Source organism: Trichomycterus rosablanca, chromosome 9 (genome assembly GCF_030014385.1).
Source record: "Trichomycterus rosablanca isolate fTriRos1 chromosome 9, fTriRos1.hap1, whole genome shotgun sequence".
Lineage (NCBI taxonomy): Eukaryota > Metazoa > Chordata > Actinopteri > Siluriformes > Trichomycteridae > Trichomycterus > Trichomycterus rosablanca.
In genome coordinates, this window is record NC_085996.1 from 21580964 (window position 1) to 21599601 (window position 18638).

The window sequence follows — 18638 nt, forward strand, 5'->3', positions numbered from 1 at the left end:
AAGAAACACCAGTAATTAATGGTAAGTCTTGAAACACAGATTTAAATTTAGGTACTTATGAGCACCAGTTAGGCTTGGTGTAGCAGGGAAGGGCACGCCTCACCACTAAGGCAGCAGGTATAGCCCCGTACATGTAAGAACAAAGGGCATGACCCTAATGTGCAGGATGCTTAACTAAGGCACAATTACTATACAAAAGATTGGTCAACATAACAGAAATGAATGGAAGAAAGACCAAATACAATCAGTAGCAGTGAAAAGATGATAGAACACATAGACAAATGCATTAGTTGAGGAAGAGATCACCCTCCATATGCTCGCCCAAAAAAGAAAAGAGATGGTCGCCCGTAAGTGACATGTACAGTATATCTGCAACACCTTGTTTTTGTCAAAGCATGCCTGCATTTTTCCTTTTTCCTCCCTATATAGTTATTTCCATTTCCCTATTGTAATTCCTCTGCCGCTTGCACCACCCCTGTGCTGACTGGAGAGGGCTGCACACAGAGCCGTATTAGATTTAGATTCAGATTTTTACCTTGCAGTTGGCTTCACTCTCTCGGATCTTGTTCTGGAGAGACTGCACCTGTTGCTGGGTCCTCTGCAGTTCAGTTACACACTGACCAGCTGCATTTTCATACTGCACCAGTTGAGCCTGCTGCTCCCCGATAAGCTTCTGAAAAGAACACACACCACGAAATACATTTTAGAACTGAAATTTCACAGATGCACATTCTTATTATCCTGATCAGGGGTGTGGTGGGTCGTCCCCCACTTGAAAACACTGGATACAGGACCAGAATGCCACCTGGACAGGGGCACCAATTAATCATATGGCATTACTGACTGACCCATTTTCTTAATTATACCTAGGAGCGTTTTAAAGGTGCTAAATCACCTTCTGTATGTTTTAAAACGTCAGATGTATTTTAAGAACTATTAAAACATATTGCTGGAAAATAGGTTACACTGTCCACAGTCAAGTAAGCTTTATATCGCCACAGTCTTAAGTGCTACTGTGAAAGAAACATATCCCCTTTTTAATACTGGCAGGTTAAGGCTTTTTGCCAATCACATTAATGTATTGAAAAAATAAAAAGCAGGTAATAGACTTCGTTCTTACACACCCACCTCCAAACCCATGACCAATGTAAAGCTTGCTTGGCTGTAAAATTCCACAACTGCCATGACAAACATGTCCCTCACAACTGTATGGAAAATATATTATTTTAATTTATTTATTTATTGTTTTCTAGTCATATCCAACTACTAGTAGTAGTAAGCAGTAGTAGTAGCCAGCTGCTTTTTTTCCTGTAAAAGGCGGGTTCACCATCCACCAGCCAGCAATTGCAGCAGTAATAGGGAATCCCTTCAGCCTGCCCTCCCTCAGACGTAGCCAATCATGTCAGTGTATGTGACAGCAAAGCTGAGATTTGAGCTCTACGGGTAAACATCCCAGCAGTAGTGCCACAGCATGTTAGATTATGTCACCATCCGAGGGGCCGTAAAATTTGACAACAACTGTGTTCCCCCCTCTGCTCCTTACACACTGCTAGGCCAGCAATAAGCTGATATAGCTAATCTAAACCTTCCTCAGGAAGTCATTTTTCCAGAATATGCTGCGTACACAATGATCCCATAGTAAGCTTATAATATCTTAGTAAGCTATAGCTTAACTATAGTTCAGAAAAGTCAGATTAATGAGCACATATTTGGCAAGGAGAAGTATAGCCATTCTATTACTCGATGGATCACGAACATAATCTAGCACTTCCTGCTGTGACATAAATGGATTACCACTCGCTTTGTATGCTGCTGAGACCAGAACACCACTGTAAACAAAGCTCAGTTGCTTTTACTTCAATGACCTAAGCCTGATTAAGGCTTCCTCCCGAACAGGCTTCTGAAGCCTTCCAATTATTAAATAGGCCCCTCCATGAAAGTCCAATCTTGTTATTCACTTCTGCAGTGATCACAACTCACGAAACTGTTTCCCAAATAAAACAACACCAATGATGTCAATGTATTTATAGGGCAGTATTTATAGGGCAGTTGTAGCCTAGTGGTCACAGGTACTGGACTCGTAAGCAGAAGGTCACTGGTTCAAACCCCACCTCATACAGGTTGCCACTGTTGGGCCCTTGAGCAAGGCCCTTAACCCTCAATTGCTTAGCCTTAGACTGTAAGTCACTTTGGATAAAAGCGTCTGCTAAATGCCGTAAATGTAAGTACAGTGTTGGTGTGAAGACTCTTTACACATTCTTATAGGGCAGTTGTAGCCTAGTGGTTAAGGTACTGGACTAGTAAGCAGAAGGTCACCGGTTCAAGCCCCACCACTGCCAGGTTGCTGCTGTGGGGCCCTTGAGCAAGGCCCTTATCCCTCAATTGCTCAGACCACATACTGTCACAGTATTGTAAGTCGCTTTGGATAAAGGCGTCTGCTAAATACTGAAAATGTAAGTGCATTTTGAAGTATTATTTAGTATGTGGTGCAGCGGTCTACTATGCTAGCCCTTCACTGCTGAGATCTGGGTTTGAATCATAGCAGGGCTATCATCCAGCCAGACATTATGGGATATTTGCCATGGATTGGTGCCCTGTCCAGGGTGTTACATCACTTGCGGCCAGTGATCCCTGGTGGACCCTGATCAGAATCAAGTGCTTAATGGATTTGAGTGAATGAATTTAGTAAGTAGTATGGTATTTAGGATGCAACTTCTGTTTTAGGCAAAGGTCAACAAATGTGTTTAAACGTTTATAATAAAATGATACGTCAAAAAAGTATGGAACAACCTTTTTTTTTTTTTTTTTTACGTTAATTTCCGCAAAAACAAACAAACTATGTCTGTTTACTGTGGAACTTTTGCGGACTGCACAAAGCCATGACCTCAAGCCTACTGACCTTTTAAGATTAATTGAAATATCAAATGTGAGCCAGACCTTGTTCAACATCAATGCCTGACCTGAAATGATCCTTTAACATATATTTAAATCTAGAAATGTATTTAAATATAAAATCTATGGTAGAATATATGGTATTTTAATTCATAGTACAGCACAAAATTAGCTATATTAGTAAACACAGTGGGAGCGTATTCATTTAAGAACATAAAATGATCTCTCCGAGGATTGGCCTCCAGTAGGTAAATGTTGCCAAGACCAACAGTTGTCATGACTAAACCTGTTGCTTAGAGAAGAATAAAGAGATCAAAAAATACGGCCGAATCCGTGTTTACCCTGACAGTCTGTGTACACACCTGGTCACCATATGACAGTGACACTGGCAGGGAGATTGGTGCTTTTTTTCATACATACAGATTTCATATGGTTTAAACCCTTCTTTGCATAAACAAGTAATCACTTGATGTCCTGTTTGACAGTTGCATATACAAGGGAGTTGATGGAACTTCAAATTAAAAATAATTTGTCTTTATTCTGCTCACAGACCATATATCAAAGTGATGCACTGATCAACTTCTTAATACTGGTCAGTGTTGGTGTGGGACCAGTTCCACTTGGACAGGGTGCCAATGCCAGCCAATAGCACACCTGAGATTCAAACCCAAATGACTGCAGTGATGGGTAAACGTAATGAATTGCTTCACTTCTTTAGGCAGCTGTAGTCTAGCGGTTAAGGTACTGGACTAATAATTACAAGGTTGTTGGTTCAAACCCCACTACTGCCAGGTTGCCCCTGTTGGGGCCCTTAAGCAAGGCCCTTAAGCCTCAGTTGTTTAGACTGTATTCTGTAAGTCGCTTTGGATAAAAGCAGCTGCTTATAATGTAAATCTCTAAATCATCTGATAGTGTTACCATTACATTTTTACTTTTTTTATACCTAGTCGTTAAAATATTGCAATTTTTCATTTAATTTTCACATTTTACTACTGCTTGTCCTGGTCAGGGTTGCAGTGGGTCAGGATGCCAATCCATCGTGGGGCTTTAGCTGCCCCCCCCCCCCCCCTTACATAGCTAATCAGTCTGTATCATAGCAAAAGTGGGCTAGTGTGAATTACTGCTATGAAACAGAGCTTTGTGTTTTTATCTGAAGTATACAGACACTCCAGGACTTATTATGTATTCTCTTTCAACAAACCTTACCAAGTATTTTTGTGCTGTATTAATGTGTCAATCACTTGCTTGAGTATTTGTTATGTCTTGTAATGTATCCTCTTTTGTTAACACTAGATCTCAGAAAATCTCAGAAACACTAGATCTCAGAATTGCTGTCTCCATTTACTTTGCACATTACCTGTGTTCACACCTAAGACCTTCCTAGTAAATTATTGAGTAAGCATGCATCTGTGAAGGAGACCCAGATACTTCCACATACACACACCACACAAATGCCTAATGGCAGAGCACTAAGCCAACTGGTCATTTACTTTGCTCCTTAATTCCTTCTCTTATTCTGAACTATAATCTTGAGCATTTGAGATCTTATACCTCCTGGAGGCCTAGAGGCCCACATGGCACATAGTCTTCCATCCAAAAAGCCTCCATGTCAGCCAGGTCCAAATGCAGTTTCTGCTGGATGCTGAACGTGACCATATTGACAGGTTGGAAAGAGAAAGAACTCTCTGTCCCTCCTTGAGAAATCTGTTGCAATCTCTTGACAGGTACAGGCAGCCGGCAGCCTCTGGGGACCCGGACTGGATGACACTCAAAGCTTTTGACCAAGGTAAGTGCCAGCTCCAATCCATTCTCACAGCATGTTTTCAAATTCTGTTCTATACCTAGAGTGACCTTGTCCTCCTCTTTTATTTGTCCCTGCATGAGGTCTGGATGGACTACATAACAAGGCTGACTAAGATCAACTGCAGTGTCCAGTGACTCCACCGATGTTGCCGGACTGAGACTGCTGTTTTCTTCCTCGAGTTTTGTCACGCTAGACGACTGAGGGTCTGGCTTCTGACATTCTGACACAGAACAAGTTTCTTCTAAGCTTTCTAGATTGCTAGCAGAATAGCGAGTTGAGGGTCCACAAGATGTGCTTCTGCCTACTTTTCTGGGCACCTTGCATACGGCTTCATAGTCAGAGTCGGCAACTCGCAACGCGGCACATCCTTTGCACTTCCTGCAGCGCTGTCCTGAGCTGCCATCCAACCCAGTGTGGCACCGGTAGTGATCTGGAGAATGTTCCTGAGAGTCAAAGTCAGCCCAGGACTCGTACATAGAGTATGTCAGGTTTTCCTCTAACATAGAACCGTACTTAGTATCAGTCAAGGCTAGTGTGTCCACAACTGAAGCTTCCGTAGAGGATCTGACCATTTCAGAATCCAATTCATCTGTGTTGTTTTTGCGATACAGTCCACATATGCATTGCCGAAGCCTGTCCTTCTCGAGTAGTAGCTTCTGCATGCGCTCGATGGAGAGAGCCTCCACACGGGCGATCACGGTGTCGAAGCGATACATGCGGTCCAGCATGAAGGTGCACTTGCTGCAGACGAACTCTCTGCGCCCATCCCGGCTTAGCTCCCTGCCCAACGCGTGGGACAGCAGCACCTGCAGGCTGAGCTTGGCTGTTGGATGAAAGATCCATCTACGCTGGTTACCACACAGCTCCCGGGCACAGATCCGGCACAGGTCCTTTGCCTTCGAGTCCAGCATTACAGCAAATGTGAGATGTTCAGGTTAAACCGAGTGCAAAGAAACTGAAGAGTGTAGTGTGTTTAAATAATCAGGAGTCTGACGAACATCAGTGATGTTTACTGGTGTGAAGGATTAAAGTATTTTGTCCAGACACCCAAGCTTTTGTATGATAAACATGACTGTGTGAGTGAGTGAGTTACAAGCCAAGGTTCATCAGGTGTTTTGCATCTTCCAAGTCTCCATAGAAGAGGTTTTAATCAATCCCATGAGTAATTATATGGAACTATATTATAGAAACACTGAAATTAGAGTCTAAAATACAAAATCCTCACTGAGTATTCAGACTGGAGCTTAGTAGATGTCCTTACACCGATGTCCTTTTAACCATTCCCTTGTGCTTCATATAATGATTTAAATTACAGTCCTTAAATTGATCCTGTTTATCTTCTCATCAAAGCACCACATATACATGAAACCATTAAGTCATCCTGCACATCGCCGACATGACAGGTTATTCACCACATCATTAGAAATCCCAAGCTTTCTCCTCTCACAGATACAAAATGTCATCGTTTAAAAAAACCAGAAATCGCAGCAGCTCTCTGTCATCAACCGCTCTCTATCTCATATAACGTTAATCCTGTAAAAACAACGAATAAAAACGAATTTGAGTCTTTTCAGGCGGACACACAGCGAGCGATGTGGCAATACGAGGAGAATCCAGACATGCGGACTGTACCATTACACAACAAGGAGGAGGTTGTTTTGCTTTCCGTTTCTAAAGAACCGCTGCTTAATGATGCATGTTATCGTGCACATCTGTACACTATGATCATCAAAGCGTGACGAAACCCCATATCAACTTTATTATATAATAATATAATAGCAAAACGTTATACTGAACATGTGAGATCTCCCCTCTGTGAGCAGCGTTGGTATGAACGATGCCGATACCGCTAGCCGGCGTTCTGTGTCGTTAGAAACGCAGGGCTGAACCCGTTACATCAGCCTGTTACACGTTAGCACTTTGTAGTTCTACAATTACTGACTGGAGTCCATCTGTTTCTCTGCATGCTTTTAAACCTCATTTCACCCTGTTCTGCAATGGTCAGGACCCCCACAGGACCACCACAGAGCAGCTATTATTTAGGTGGTGGGTCATTCTCAGCACTGCAGTGACACTGACATGGTGGTGGTGTGTTAGTGTGTGTTGTTCTGGTATGAATGGATCAGACACAGCATCGCTGCTGGAGTTTTTAAATACCGTGTCCACTCACTGTCACTGTCCATTAGACACTCCTACCTAGTTGGTTCACTTTGTAGATATACAGTCAGAGACGATCGCTCATCTATTGCTGCTGTTTGAGTTGGTCATCCTCGAGATCTTCATCGGTGGTCACAGGACGCTGCCCATGAGGTATTTAAAAACTCCAGCAGCGCTGCTGTGTCTTATCCACTCATACCAGCACAACACACACTAACACACCACCACCATGTCAGTGTCACTGCAGTGCTGAGAATCATCCACCACCTAAATAATATCTACTCTGTTGTTGTCCTGGGAGAGTCCTGACCATTGAAGAACAGGGTGACAGCAGGCTAAAATGTATGTAGAGAAACAGATGGACTCCAGTCAGTAATTGTAGAACTACAAAGTGCTTCTATATGGTAAGTGGAGCTGATAAAATGGACAGTGAGTGTAGAAACAAGGAGGTGGTTTTAATGTTATGGCTGATCAGTGTATTTATATATATCCTCTTTCCCCTCTTGCAGAAGTGAAAGTTCATGTCATGCCACTGTGTATCACATGGTCATTAAACCACAAACGTTATTTCTCTAAAACGGATCTCTAAATCATCTCAGTTTATTAATGAAGCCAAAGTTCTTTGGGGCTAATGGGAATGGCAACATCGTAAAGAGAATGAATTTTAAAATACATTTAAAAACAAAGTCATACAGTTAATGTAGCTATTAGTATTTAGTATTTAGAAGTAGCAGCAAAAACATAATTCTCAATGCATAAAGAAATATTTTTTAAAGAACAGATAACGAATCAAATCAGCAGCCAGTTAACCATAAACATAACCTTTCCTCTTATCAAATATTTATTCAGAATAATTGAATTTAACAATCAGTCATTTTGGAGCTCGGGTTGCACAGCAGTCCCACCACTGCTGAGATCAAGATTCAAGTCTACACTGATGTTATTGGCTCTGTTTAGAAGGGAAGAGGGCTAGTGGCCAAAGCCCTGTAATAAACTGGCACCTTGTCCACAGTGTGTTCATAGCTTGAGCCCAATAATTCTGAATAGAACCGGATTTACAACAACCTTGACCAGGTAAAGTGGTTGATAAAAATAATAATTTTATTACAGGTGTATAATAACTACATTATTTTAATTGAAACCTGAGTGGAGGACAGAAGAGCTTCTTAAAGAAGAAGTTACAGGTCTGTGAGAGCCAGAAATCTTGCTTGTTTGTGGGTGACCAAATACTTATTTTCCACCATAATTTACAAATAAATTCTTTAAAAATCCTACAATGTGATTTCCTGGAATTTTTTTTCTCATTTTGTCTCTCATAGTTGAAGTGTACCTATGATGAAAATTACAGACCTCTCTCATCTTTCTAAGTAGGAGAACTTGCACAATCAGTGGCTGACTAAATACTTTTTGGCCCCACTGTATACAGTGTATCACAAAAGTGAGTACACCCCTCACATTTCTGCAAATATTTCATTATATCTTTTCATGGGACAACACTATAGACATGAAACTTGGATATAACTTAGAGTAGTCAATGTACAACTTGTATAGCAGTGTAGATTTACTGTCTTCTGAAAATAACTCAACACACAGCCATTAATGTCTAAATAGCTGGCAACATAAGTGAGTACACCCCACAGTGAACATGTCCAAATTGTGCCCAAATGTGTCGTTGTCCCTCCCTGGTGTCATGTGTCAAGGTCCCAGGTGTAAATGGGGAGCAGGGCTGTTAAATTTGGTGTTTTGGGTACAATTCTCTCATACTGGCCACTGGATATTCAACATGGCACCTCATGGCAAATAACTCTCTGAGGATGTGAGAAATAGAATTGTTGCTCTCCACAAAGATGGCCTGGGCTATAAGAAGATTGCTAACACCCTGAAACTGAGCTACAGCATGGTGGCCAAGGTCATACAGCGGTTATCCAGGACAGGTTCCACTCGGAACAGGCTTCGCCAGGGTCGACCAAAGAAGTTGAGTCCACGTGTTCGGCGTCATATCCAGAGGTTGGCTTTAAAAAATAGACACATGAGTGCTGCCAGCATTGCTGCAGAGGTTGAAGACGTGGGAGGTCAGCCTGTCAGTGCTCAGACCATACGCCGCACACTGCATCAACTCGGTCTGCATGGTCGTCATCCCAGAAGGAAGCTGACGCACAAGAAAGCCCGCAAACAGTTTGCTGAAGACAAGCAGTCCAAGAACATGGATTACTGGAATGCCCTGTGGTCTGACGAGACCAAGATAAACTTGTTTGGCTCAGATGGTGTCCAGCATGTGTGGCGGCGCCCTGGTGAGAAGTACCAAGACAACTGTATCTTGCCTACAGTCAAGCATGGTGGTGGTAGCATCATGGTCTTGGGCTGCATGAGTGTTGCTGGCACTGGGGAGCTGCAGTTCATTGAGGGAAACATGAATTCCAACATGTACTGTGACATTCTGAAACAAAGCATGATCCCCTCCCTTCGAAAACTGGGCCTCATGGCAGTTTTCCAACAGGATAACGACCCCAAACACAACCTCCAAGATGACAACTGCCTTGCTGAGGAAGCTGAAGGTAAAGGTGATGGACTAAACCCAATTGAGCACCTGTGGCGCATCCTCAAGTGGAAGGTGGAGGAGTTCAAGGTGTCTAACATCCACCAGCTCCGTGATGTCATCATGGAGGAGTGGAAGAGGATTCCAGTAGCAACCTGTGCAGCTCTGGTGAATTCCATGCCCAGGAGGGTTAAGGCAGTGCTGGATAATAATGGTGGTCACACAAAATATTGACACTTTGGGCACAATTTGGACATGTTCACTGTGGGGTGTACTCACTTATGTTGCCAGCCATTTAGACATTAATGGCTGTGTGTTGAGTTATTTTCAGAAGACAGTAAATCTACACTGCTATACAAGCTGTACACTGATTACTCTAAGTTATATCCAAGTTTTATTTCTATAGTGTTGTCCCATGAAAAGATATAATGAAATATTTGCAGAAATGTGAGAAGTGTACTCACTTTTGTGATACACTGTATATACTGTATATTTAATTTGTTTTCCCTTCAGCATGAAAGGGGTTTACAAAGCATGCAGAGAAACAGATGGACTACAGTCAGTAATTGTAGAACTACAAAGTGCTTCTATATGATAAGTGGAGCTGATAAGATGAACAGTGAGTGTAGAAACAAGGAGGTGGTTTTAATGTTATGGCTGATCGGTGTATAATAATCTGTTATAAGTGATATGATTAATGTTGCATCATTTAGTAGTTCTTTGATGTTCAGGAGATTTTGTTTGCTTGTTTAAGAATTTAAATTCGTTTTGGCACATTAAAACCAAATTTTATTATGCTGCAAATGTTCTAGTGTGTTTATTTAGCCGACAAAGAAGCTAATTAAATTGGCTAAAAAGAACAAATAATCCATCTGCCATCTGACTGATGAAACATATTCTATATAGTTACAGATTTCAATTGTCAAACATTTTGACAACCAGAATCGAAACAGTGACAACCAAGCATGTGTTCAGCTGCATGTTAAATAGTTTGGAGAGTGTTAAAACGCCCTACAGGACCTTACATTTATATCTGTCCTGACAAGAAGAATGAATTCACAACTCCAGAAGTTTATGATTTCTTCATCACACAAATGACTTTACCAGCACCACTGATATTGTGGTCAACACACTGAACGCAAATACGTTTCTCACTAACCAAGCACACAGACAGATAAATCATATTGCCAGCTGAATACAGAAAGATGTCATTTGTATTTGGGGAAAGTTTAGACTTAGAGAGGGTTTGTTTAGTGTCCCTATGTAAATTTATCACCCAAAGCCCTCTGGGTATTAGGCAAAAGAGACAGCATGCCATAACAGTGCTCCACACTGAACCATAAGCAAGACCTAATCAAAAAGCTATTTATCCTAATCAGAGCCTCTTTACATGCATGATCTCACTGTTTATTTCATCAAATAACAGCAATATCAAGAAAAATTCACTGGTAGTTTCAACAGAGCTGGTTCTCTTCTATATGTATAAATTAAGATGGCTAGCCCTGTGTGACCGCAATGTTTAAAAAACCATAAAAACAGCTCACAAAACTTTACAAATGGTACTCGTAGTTAACATAAATAGTTGATGTATATAAATGATACTTCAGCCTAGATATATGGTCGGTTACACAAACGTTCTCTAGAGAAACTTATTAAATTTGGGGATTTTATAAATGAATGACATCATTGTATACACTCGGTTTTAAATGACACTTTGTTGGCATTTTAAGTGAGCCAATCAGATTTCTGTGGTTCATCCACAGTTAAAAATAGAAAATGACGAGTTATAAAGGCACAAATGCTGAAAAATCACATGAAAAAGGCAGAAAGATTTTATTACAGATTCATACTAAAAAGATTTACTGTAAAGTGGTTTGGAAAAAAATAGCTGTGTGTTTTTGTGTGTGTGTGTGTGTGTGTGTGAGTGAGTATGGTGTGTGTCCACTATATGAGCCTTATTTATTAAATGTAACTCCTATTATCAAAGCTGCACTAGGAAAATGTAAGATCTAGAGGTTTAAGACCCCACTACGCATTTACACATATATATTAAACCTAATCTTAAGAAATCGTTGGTCAGTAAATGCTTATGCTACATTAGTTTGGTAGAAAGCTATCATACCTTTCCATCTGTTTTCCTATCAGGGACAAAGTTTAGTATAAACACTAAAAATACCTTTTTGTAGTCTAAAGGGGTTCACTGTGAATTAATACTTAATTAACCAAGACATTAAGTCTGTGTATGTTAATACATATTAGCCTTTAATGGTAATATTTAATGAACCACAACATCTACTTTAAGTCACTGTATGGTTATAATGAATGGCTCATAACATTTACTCTAAGTCGACATAAGGTAATATTTAATGCACCATAACATTTACTCTAAGTCACTGTATGGTAATATTTAATGCACCATAACATTTACTCTAAGTCAACATTAATGCACCATAACATTTACTCTAAGTCAACATTAATGCACCATAACATTTACTCTAAGTCAACATAAGGTAATATTTAATGCACCATAACATTTACTTTAAGTCAACATAAGGTAATATTTAATGCACCATAACATTTACTTTAAGTCAACATAAGGTAATATTTAATGCACCATAACATTTACTTTAAGTCAACATAAGGTAATATTTAATGCACCATAACATTTACTCTAAGTCAACATAAGGTAATATTTAATGCACCATAACATTTACTCTAAGTCAATATTAATGCACCATAACATTTACTCTAAGTCAACATTAATGCACCATAACATTTACTCTCAGTCAACATTAATGCACCATAACCTTTACTCTAAGTCAACATAAGGTAATATTTAATGCACCACAACATTTACTTTAAGTCAACATAAGGTAATATTTAATGCACCATAACATTTACTCTGTCGACATAAGGTAATATTTAATGCACCATAACATTTACTCTAAGTCAACATTAATGCACCATAACATTTACTTTAAGTCGACATAAGGTAATATTTAATGCACCATAACATTTACTCTAAGTCAACATTAATGCACCATAACATTTACTTTAAGTCGACATAAGGTAATATTTAATGCACCATAACATTTACTCTAAGTCAACATTAATGCACCATAACATTTACTTTAAGTCGACATAAGGTAATATTTAATGCACCATAACATTTACTCTGTCGACATAAGGTAATATTTAATGCACCATAACATTTACTCTAAGTCACTGTATGGTAATATTTAATGCACCATAATATTTACTCTAAGTCAACATTAATGCACCATAACATTTACTCTAAGTCAACATTAATGCACCATAACATTTACTCTAAGTCAACATTAATGCACCATAACATTTACTCTAAGTCAACATAAGGTAATATTTAATGCACCATAACATTTACTTTAAGTCAACATAAGGTAATATTTAATGCACCATAACATTTACTCTAAGTCAACATAAGGTAATATTTAATGCACCATAACATTTACTCCAAGTCACTGTATGGTAATATTTAATGCACCATAACATTTACTCTAGGTCAACATAAGGTAATATTTAATGCACCATAACATTTACTCTAAGTCAACATAAGGTAATATTTAATGCACCATAACATTTACTCTAAGTCAACATTAATGCACCAAAACATTTACTTTAAGTCAACATAAGGTAATATTTAATGCACCATAACATTTACTCTAAGTCAACATTAATGCACCAAAACATTTACTTTAAGTCAACATAAGGTAATATTTAATGCACCATAACATTTACTCTAAGTCAACATTAATGCACCAAAACATTTACTTTAAGTCAACATAAGGTAATATTTAATGCACCATAACATTTACTCTAAGTCAACATTAATGCACCAAAACATTTACTTTAAGTCAACATAAGGTAATATTTAATGCACCATAACATTTACTCCAAGTCACTGTATGGTAATATTTAATGCACCATAACATTTACTCTAAGTCAACATAAGGTAATATTTAATGCACCATAACATTTACTCCAAGTCACTGTATGGTAATATTTAATGCACCATAACATTTACTCTAGGTCAACATAAGGTAATATTTAATGCACCATAACATTTACTCTAAGTCAACATAAGGTAATATTTAATGCACCATAACATTTACTCTAAGTCAACATTAATGCACCAAAACATTTACTTTAAGTCAACATAAGGTAATATTTAATGCACCATAACATTTACTCTAAGTCAACATTAATGCACCAAAACATTTACTTTAAGTCAACATAAGGTAATATTTAATGCACCATAACATTTACTCTAAGTCAACATTAATGCACCAAAACATTTACTTTAAGTCAACATAAGGTAATATTTAATGCACCATAACATTTACTCTAAGTCAACATTAATGCACCAAAACATTTACTTTAAGTCAACATAAGGTAATATTTAATGCACCATAACATTTACTCTAAGTCAACATTAATGCACCAAAACATTTACTTTAAGTCAACATAAGGTAATATTTAATGCACCATAACATTTACTCTAAGTCAACATTAATGCACCATAACATTTACTTTAAATCGACATAAGGTAATATTTAATGCACCATAACATTTACTCTAAGTCAACATTAATGCACCATAACATTTACTTTAAGTCGTCATAAGATAATATTTAATGCACCATAACATTTACTCTAAGTCAACATTAATGCACCATAACATTTACTTTAAGTCGACATAAGGTAATATTTAATGCACCATAACATTTACTCTAAGTCACTGTAAGGTAATATTTAATGAGCCATAACATTTACTCTAAGTCACTGTATGGTAATATTTAATGAGCCATAACATTTACTCTAAGTCACTGTATGGTAATATTTAATGCACCATAACATTTACTCTAAGTCACTGTAAGGTAATATTTAATGAGCCATAACATTTACTCTTAGTCACTGTATGGTAATATTTAATGCACCATAACATTTACTCTAAGTCACTGTAAGGTAATATTTAATGCACCATAACATTTACTCTAAGTCACTGTATGGTAATATTTAATGCACCATAACATTTACTCTAAGTCACTGTAAGGTAATATTTAATGAGCCATAACATTTACTCTAAGTCACTGTAAGGTAATATTTAATGCACCATAACATTTACTCTAAGTCACTGTAAGGTAATATTTAATGAGCCATAACATTTACTCTAAGTCACTGTAAGGTAATATTTAATGAGCCATAACATTTACTCTAAGTCACTGTAAGGTAATATTTAATGCACCATAACATTTACTCTAAGTCACTGTATGGTAATATTTAATGCACCATAACATTTACTCTAAGTCACTGTAAGGTAATATTTAATGAGCCATAACATTTACTCTAAGTCACTGTAAGGTAATATTTAATGAGCCATAACATTTACTCTAAGTCACTGTAAGGTAACATTTAATGAACCATAACATTTACTCTAAGTCACTGTAAGGTAACATTTAATGAACCATAACATTTACTTTAAGTCATTGTATGGTTATAATGAATGGCTCATAACATTTACTCTAAGTCACTGTATGGTTATAATGAATGGCTCACAACATTTACTCTAAGTCAGGGGTTTTCAACCTTTTTAGGCATGCGCCACCCTTTGCGCCCCCCTCGCACCACGCCCCCTCCCCTTGGTGAGACAGCGCTCAATTGCGTATGCCACACTCGGCTTCCTTCCGCCACGCCGCCTCCCCTTCATGATGTGCGGCTCAATCTCGTGTGCCACCGGTTCATAATAGTAATCTCGTGATGCCACTCACACCCCACAGGTTGAAAACCCCTGCTCTAAGTCACTGTATGGTTATAATGAATGGCTCATAACATTTACTCTAAGTCACTGTAAGGCAATATTCAACAAGCCATAAGGGCGGCACGGTGGCACTGTCGCCTCACAGCAAGAAGGCCCTGGGTTCGATCCCCAGGTGGGGTGATCCGGGTCCTTTCTGTCTGCGTGAGTTTACTCTGGGTGCTCCGGTTTCCTCCCACAGTCCAAAGACATGCATGTGAGGTAAATTGGAGATACTAAAATTGTCCATGACTGTGTTCGATATAAACTTGTGTGAACTGATGAGTCTTGTGTAATGAGTAACTACCGTTCCTGTCATGAATGTAACCGAAGTGTAAAACATGATGTTAAAATCCTAATAAACAAACAAACAAACAAAACAAGCCATAACATTAATTTTACATCAGTATTAAATTAACACATAATAAGCTTTGTATTACTGTAATAATAATAATAATAATAATAATAAGTTCAACTTATATAGCGCCTTTCACCAAGCTCAAGGTCGCTGTACAGTATAAAAAGTGAAAACAAACGACAACACGCAAAACAAGACAAAACAAAAACAAAACAAAAACAATTCAACAGTGTGTAAGGATAGGTTAGAGATATAAGTTCAAGAAGTAGAATGAAAATGTTGTGAGAAGAGATGAGTTTTTAGAGACACCTTGAAAGCAGAAAGAGAAGAAATAGAGCGAAGAGTCGAGGGCAGAGAGTTCCAGAGTGTTGGGGCGGCAACGCTGAAGGACCTGCCACCCATAGTGGACATCCTAAATCTAGGAACAGAGAGCTGATTTTTGTCTGATGACCTTAGTCTGCGTGATGGTGTGTGGCGTGTGAGGAGTTTAGTAAGATAGGCGGGAGCGAGACCATGAAGTGCTTTAAAAGTCATGACCAGAATTTTATATTTAATGCGCATGGAAATTGGCAGCCAATGTAGTTCTTCCAAAACAGGGGTGATGTGGTCAAACTTTCGGGTAAATGTCAGGACCCGAGCAGCTGCATTTTGTATGGTTTGCAGGGGACGGAGGGTTTTGGCGGGAAGTCCGTGCAATAAAGAATTGCAGTAGTCCAAACGGCTGGTGACAAAAGCGTGTATCAGTGTTTCCGCCACCTCAAATGAAAGATATGGACGGAGACGAGTAATATTTCGAAGCTGAAGGAAGGCTGATTTGGATAGTGATTTCACATGAGGACCGAATGAAAGCAGAGGGTCAAACAGAACACCAAGATTGCGTACACAGCTGGAAGGTGTGATGGAAACATTCCCAATGAGGAGGGGAGAGTTTGTGAAAGAGGAAAGTGAAGTTTTAGTGCCCACGTAAAGAAGCTCAGTCTTAAGGGGGTTGTGCTAAACTGTAGCACAACAGTTTTAGAATGTAATATAATTTACATTAAGTAAATGCATGTAGTATGTCTAATTCATGACAAAAACTATGAACTATTAAAAAAGCAGTCTTACCTGCATTTCCAGTTGCTTGAGGTTTTTCCCAAAATCCAGTTCTTCCTGGGGGATCTGGAAACATATTGTAAGAAATTAAGAAATTCACTTGATTAAAATAGAGACAAGTAGCAACACAACAGCTAAATGACTGATTTAGTAAGTTGTCCCAGCATGGGTGGAAGTGAAACAAAATAATAAAATAACAATTCACTTTTTTTATTCTTTTCTATTGTTGAAATCAGTGGTTTTTATACTGTATGAGTATCACCAGGTGTACTTGAAGCTTCCTTATAACAGGCCTACCTGCCGTAAAGCTTGGCAAGGGGGACACAGATTAAAGTATCATGCCAACGTGCCCCTGCCCTATCGACCAGTAAAGGGCATAACGGTTTAGAGGCTTTATCTGGCCCGCACCATTACATCTTCAGGTGGTACCTAAGATGGCTTTTAAAAAAAGCGCCTACAGAACTAAAAAAGTCATTTTAAAATCTAAATAATTGTATCTGTTCACTCAGGTGGCACAACACACTAGACTACCACAGTTGAGTACTGCAGAGGATTTGAACAACTCAGTGCATTAAGTGTTTAATAAAAATAATGTGTAAGCTATGCAGACACCTTAATTCACTGCAGCCTTACATCACATGTGCTTTTTACAATACTAACACAACACCTTTGCCAGGAAAAAAAAATCTAATAAATAAAATGATGCCAGCTCTACAGATCAAGCTAAACTGTTGACTAAGGAACATGGCTGGCCATACAACATCTGATGTTAATCTCATTTCAGAAATAGCTGCTAGTGTTGAAAAATGGCTACATAGTGGTACAAGATGATTTATCTTAGTATGACTTCGACATTTACCCACATGGAGAAAGAATCAAGACCACTATGCTAAACAGCCTCACTCACTCACTCACTCACTCACTCACTCACTCACTCACTTACTTTCTCATTTACTAAAATGCTAAAGTTTACTTCGTAAAAGTGTGTGTGTGTGTGTGTGTGTGTGTTACACGAGTTTTCTGTAAATTTAATCCTCCACAAAACAAATTATTGAGGAAATACTGTAATAAACACAAAAATAATAATAATAATTTTTCTTGTCCTGAAAAGAGATTAAAAACATGCAGTAATTTAAAATGTATTGCTTTTTGTTTCATAATTTAACAGGGTATCGATTATTTTAAGACTATAATTAATTACATCAACAGAAATGTATTTAACACTATTTAAAATTAACACAAATAATTGTTGTACCACCTGAGATTTTTGGTGTATGTTATGCTAAATTAATGTTTTATTTTGATGCATTAAAATGTGGTAACAATGAATTTTTTAGGTTCCAATGGATTCAGAAAGTATTTAGACCCCTTGACTATTTTTGCTTACTTTATTGTGTCATGGATTTGATCTTGAATAGATATAATTGCACATTTTCCCACCACACAACACTCAATCTACTGCAATGGTGAAGTGAAAAAATCAAGAACTGATCCCATGCTCACAAAAGTATTCAGACACTTTATTTAATACATTGTAGATGATCCTTTGGAAGCAATTCTGGCTGCAAGACTTTTTAAATACATCTCTAAAAGCTTTGCACATTTGAATTTAGGCAGTTTATCTCATTCTTCATTGCATCCCAGTCTAAGTTTGCATGTGCATGAGGGGAGGTTTCTTGTAAGGATGCTCCTGTATGTGGCTTCATTTATCATTTCCTCAGTTCTCAGAGTATGAAACTGCCACCAACGTGTTCGACCATAAAGATGTTATTAGCCAGGTCATGTGCAGTGCATGTTTTTACCCAGACATAGTGCTTGCTGTTCTTCCAAAAGAGTGCAGTTTCTTTTTTATCAGACCAGGTAATTGCATGTTGATTCCTCTACATGCCGTTAAGTAAACTTCAAGCAGACTGTCATATGCCTTTTAATCAACAGTGACTTCCTTCTGATTTATGAAGTGCTGCAGT

At 38.4% G+C, this 18638-nt stretch overlaps 1 protein-coding gene across 6 annotated transcripts in view; it reads right to left on the bottom strand.

Moving 5' to 3' along the window:
• Window positions 1-18638, bottom strand: part of pde4dip (phosphodiesterase 4D interacting protein) — a 139176-nt gene that overhangs the window by 66356 nt on the left and 54182 nt on the right. For 5 of the 6 annotated variants that reach the window (XM_063002061.1, XM_063002062.1, XM_063002059.1 and 2 more), the window contains exons 1-2: window positions 4444-5626; window positions 536-673 (exon numbers count right to left, since the gene is read on the bottom strand). In XM_063002061.1, the coding sequence (XP_062858131.1) occupies window positions 536-673; window positions 4444-5607 (1302 nt within the window). In that variant the 5' untranslated portion in view covers window positions 5608-5626. Of the gene's footprint in view, window positions 1-535; window positions 674-4443; window positions 5627-16683; window positions 16738-18638 lie in introns of those variants that run through there. The other variant, XM_063002064.1, reaches the window with a different exon arrangement.